A 4652-nucleotide genomic window follows, 5' to 3' on the forward strand; every position below is an offset into this window, starting at 1 on the left:
TAAAGTAAAATTAGTTTTAGAAAGAAAAAAAAACTCTTTTTTTTTTATATATATATATTTTACCGTCAAAGTTAGCTATTAGCTAGGTCACTAAGAAGTTCTTGCTAATCCAATAAAATATATTTTAGAAAAAATCTTATCATCTTAACATAAATGGATACTATATATCATTTAAAATATTATCATATTAACACCTAACGTACAAACTTTAATTTTAAAAAATTAATAATTTAATCATACTAACATACATGGAAACTATTATTTAAAATAGTGAATTAATTTTTATCATTTTACATTAATGAAAACTTTTCGTTTTGGAATTATTTTTATCACATTAACAAAAATGGATAATTATTTTGACACAAATTGAAATTCTTATAGCTGAAAAATATATATTTATTGTATGAAATAAACTTATAGCATAGGTTTTTTCTTAAAATTGAAAAATAAGCAATTTTTGTCAAAGAAAAAAAAACAAATAATTGCGGCATAAGTACCTAATGTTTGGGTTTTGTACGCGACATAGACTTAATGTTTATTTTTAGTGGCAAAAGTATCAAAAGTCAGTAAAACTGTAATTCCGTCAGTGTCCTCCGTTAGGCAGACACGTGTCACGTTTTTATTGGTCAAAATCATAATTATTTTTAAAATATTATTGAGTTGGACCAATCACGAAGTGACACGTGTTGGTCCAGTCATCACAAAACGGAATCTAACGGAGGAGGCTGACGGAATTACAGTTTTACTAATTTTTGGTACTTTTGCCACTAAAAATAAATATTGAGTACTTATGGCGCAAATATAAAAAAAAAAAAAAAACACACGCAAACACAATTATTTAGCAAATAAAATACAATAAAAATGGATTTAGTATGTTATGGAGCACTATAAATAGGGTCCCCTCTTGGTGATTCTTTGTCAACGCTCCATTCATCCGCACCAAATTACTTTTTTTTCTTCTTCTTTTTTTCTCGAGAGGGACCAAAGCGTACGCAGAGAGACACAGACTCCTCCATCAATGGCCACTAAAGTTTACATTGTGTATGTTTTTATCTTTCTCTCTCGTTTTTGTTAATGCTTCGATTATTTATGGAACTTTATTCTTTGTTCAATGTATTAATAATATAAGATGACCGATCAGTGTTTCTTGTCGCTATCAAAGAAATGGTTTCTGGGTCTTTTTCTTTTGATCAAAGAAAATGAGATCTGTTTCTGGGTTTTCTCAGCATGGAAGCCATGGCTTCACTCTCTGTAAAGCCAAGGAATTGAAATTTCTGGTTTTCACTGAAGCTAGTATTGAATGACAATAGATTTTTAAGGGCAATTTCTCAAATCCTACTTTCTAAAAGCCTCATTTTTCAAAGTTGTATATGCTGTTTCGAAGATCTTAACTAAATATGAGGATTTGTTTTTCTTCTTTTTTATGTAGTAATTGCATTGAGAGGCAGAGATGTCATTTATCATTTGTTCTGTTTCTTAAAGTACAAGCTAAATGAATTTGTGATAATAAAAATTCTGCTCTAGGTTGTTATTTCAGTTCATTAACCATAGATGAGATAAGAAAAGATTTCCAGGACAAGAGTCCAGATCAAATTTAAAGACGACTTGATTTATTTACTTAGTTGAGAAGAAAAAAAAACCCAAATTCCCAGACATGTCTTAAGTTTCTGGCCTTTTGTTTACTTTCGGGTACCTTGATTAATGTCATCTGACTCAGAGTCAAATCATACTGTTTGATGGTGTTATAATTTAGGTGTATGTAGCTAAAGTTCAACATTACCGTGTGTATATATAATAATTCAAAAGTACTGGTAATTGGAGAAATGATATGGAAGTATGTATACATAATGATGGTAACAGACATTTATTGGAGATTAAGTGATAGTGAAAATGAAAACCAACTAAAATCATAATGGAGAGAAACATTCTAGTGCGTGTGCTTTTAGGAATCATTACTATAGAACGAGGCTACTTCTCTCATTGTCTAATACATGTAATGTGTCTATCAGTCTAAAACATTTTCTTTATTTATTTATTTATATATTTGTTTATTTATTAGTATGGTGGTGTTTCTAGAAAACAGATAAGCTTTTAAGCTGTTCTAACCACTCCATTTCTTTCGTTTCACCTTTCCATGTAAGTCAAAAGAAAACTTGAACAAGATAGAATTATTAGTGGCACTGTTAAAGATTGCATGTGAATGTTTTGTTAAACTAGTTGTTATGTTTATGGTCTTCGACCCATGTAGCCCCACCAAGTAATGATACTGATTGATGGATTGGTGGTATGTCACTATTGCTAATAATCGTGTTCGCATCAAAGTCGAAATTTTATGAGCAATTTTTCTGTATGTGACCATCACCATTGTACACGTACCACATCATGTGGCCCTTGGTTTAAGTAAAAGTACAGGTTATATTTGGAAAGTATTTTTTTAATCATATCTTTCAACTATATACAATTGGTTTTCATGTTTTATTATAGCATGCTAACTGATTAAAATTCTTGGAATTCATCAATGCATGATCAGTTACTATTCCATGTACGGACATGTTGCAAGGCTAGCTGAAGAGATTCAGAAAGGAGCTGCATCAGTGGAGGGAGTAGAAGTAAAACTATGGCAGGTGTGAAATTGGCATTAAATTTATCATTTCTTAGGCCTAATCAAGTTGAGAAATTTTATTGTCCTTCAATTCACATGTATGTGTATCAGCCAGAACATTAGAAGCTCAAATTGTTATTGTTTTGGCAAGGATTAAGATATCTTTACAATGTTGTTTCCTGTTTTTCTTTTTTATTAACAATTGTTTGGGTGGCAGAAAGTAGTAATATAAATGCATGATTTCATTTTTTTTACTGTTTAACATGATTTTAGGATTAGGAGTACAGTGTTGTTGATTTTTCCTTTTGGGATTGGCTGGAGTTAGCAATCTTTATTAATTAAGGTTTAGTTCCATGCCTTGTGTTTTATATCTATGCTTTAAAATAAAATAGCTGTGTAATTTTTGTAGTATTTGTAGTCTTCAACATATGTGTGCTAGCTTTTACTTAAGAGAGAAACAAGTATACAAACACTTACAGAGGTTTTTCCTTAATTTCATTTTTTTGCTACCAGTGACAATGCGGAGTTATATATTAGTCTTTCAATCACTAAGACCCTATGCTCGGGAAAGATTTAGAATTTAGTGTGTGCTTTGTCTGATTAAGTAAATTTGGCACATCAACAGGTACCTGAGACACTGCCAGAAGATGTTCTTGGAAAGATGAGTGCTCCCCCAAAGAGCGATGTGCCTATCATTGAGCCCAATGATCTTGCCGAGGCTGATGGGTTACTTCTTGGCTTCCCAACTAGATTTGGAATGATGGCTTCACAATTTAAAGCATTCTTTGATGCTACTGGGGGTTTGTGGAGAACACAACAACTTGCAGGCAAACCTGCAGGAATTTTCTACAGCACTGGATCTCAAGGAGGTGGACAAGAGACTACTGCGTGAGTTTTCATTTCTCAACAAGTTTTTTTTTTCATATTCTGTGAGACCATTATTTATAGTTTTCATTTCAGAATTTTGAAATCTAATCTTCATTACGCTGGTCGGTTTGGTTTTTACGTATGCAGCTTGACAGCCATCACTCAGCTCGTTCACCATGGAATGCTCTTTGTGCCTATTGGATACACTTTTGGAGCTGGGATGTTCGAGATGGAGAATGTGAAGGGTGGCAGCCCTTATGGTGCAGGAACTTTTGCTGGGGATGGCACTAGACAACCATCTGAGCTAGAGCTACAGCAAGCTTTTCATCAGGGGAAGTACTTTGCTGGCATTGCTAAGAAGCTCAAGGGAACTGCTTGATTTCATGATTCGCTATGCTTGCCTATTTAGCATTCTATACCTACACAGATTATTTTCCTATTTCTGAATATTTATCTTCCGATTTCATGTTATCATAAAGAATAATATTGTTTGTCAGTATATGTATTTTTACAACTTGAAACAATCTGTTACTAATAGAAGTTTGCTTAAACCTTCCCTTTCGTTCGTCGATTTTATCTTGCATTCTTCATCCAAGTATGAGCCGTAGAACTAGAACTAGTTTTCTTGTTTCTGTGATAGAATGAGCACATGAAGGCAAGAGAGTTTTTCCCATACGAAGCTTTCGAAACAGTGCCATGCCCTGACTTAAATATTTTTATTTTTTAAAATTTTTGTATTCACAATGGATATCATCATTGATCAGAGGAAACTAAACTAAAAAAAATGGCATCAGTTTATCGACAAAACGTTGCTAACAAAGCATATATAGTCACCTCTTATTACAGAGGAGCAGCTTTAACAAGTCTTATTTTGTTTAAAGAACTAAGTAAATTACATCCCTCTAAGAAGTAACTTGGATAATATTATTATCATCTGGTGTTTTCACGGCAAAGTAAGAAGTCTGGCCCTTGAAAATATTGTAGTTATGAAGCAATTAAAAGCAGGCTGTGGTAACAACCCAATCTGATACCAAAAGTGACTTCAGCTTTTCCCACATCATAGTGAAAATTATATTTTATATGGATTTTTCAATAAAGTTTTCAAAAATATCGCTTTTTTTTACAAGTATTATTTTATGGCTTTTTAAAACTTGTATTCCCTTCTATGAGATTTTTTTCCCAT

The 4652-nt window shown here is 32.4% G+C and overlaps 1 protein-coding gene across 1 annotated transcript; it reads left to right on the top strand.

Moving 5' to 3' along the window:
* Positions 1 to 883: 883 nt before the first annotated feature.
* On the top strand, positions 884 to 4031 carry LOC133794221 (probable NAD(P)H dehydrogenase (quinone) FQR1-like 1). Its single transcript, XM_062231440.1, has 4 exons — positions 884 to 1041; positions 2531 to 2624; positions 3228 to 3490; positions 3617 to 4031. Exons 1-4 carry the CDS (start codon positions 1019 to 1021, stop codon positions 3846 to 3848), a joined length of 612 nt encoding a protein of 203 aa, XP_062087424.1. The 5' UTR covers positions 884 to 1018; the 3' UTR covers positions 3849 to 4031.
* Positions 4032 to 4652: the final 621 nt, after the last annotated feature.

The sequence above is a fragment of the Humulus lupulus genome, chromosome 8 (genome assembly GCF_963169125.1).
Source record: "Humulus lupulus chromosome 8, drHumLupu1.1, whole genome shotgun sequence".
Taxonomy (NCBI): domain Eukaryota; kingdom Viridiplantae; phylum Streptophyta; class Magnoliopsida; order Rosales; family Cannabaceae; genus Humulus; species Humulus lupulus.

Bases quoted from the DNA above. Each gene is read 5' to 3' on its own strand.
- LOC133794221 (XM_062231440.1), top strand. From the start codon at position 1,019: ATGGCCACTAAAGTTTACATTGT. The intron at 1,042-2,530 runs GTATGTTTTTAT...ATGCATGATCAG, and splicing joins GCCACTAAAGTTTACATTGT to TTACTATTCCATGTACGGAC. The intron at 3,491-3,616 runs GTGAGTTTTCAT...TTACGTATGCAG, and splicing joins GGTGGACAAGAGACTACTGC to CTTGACAGCCATCACTCAGC.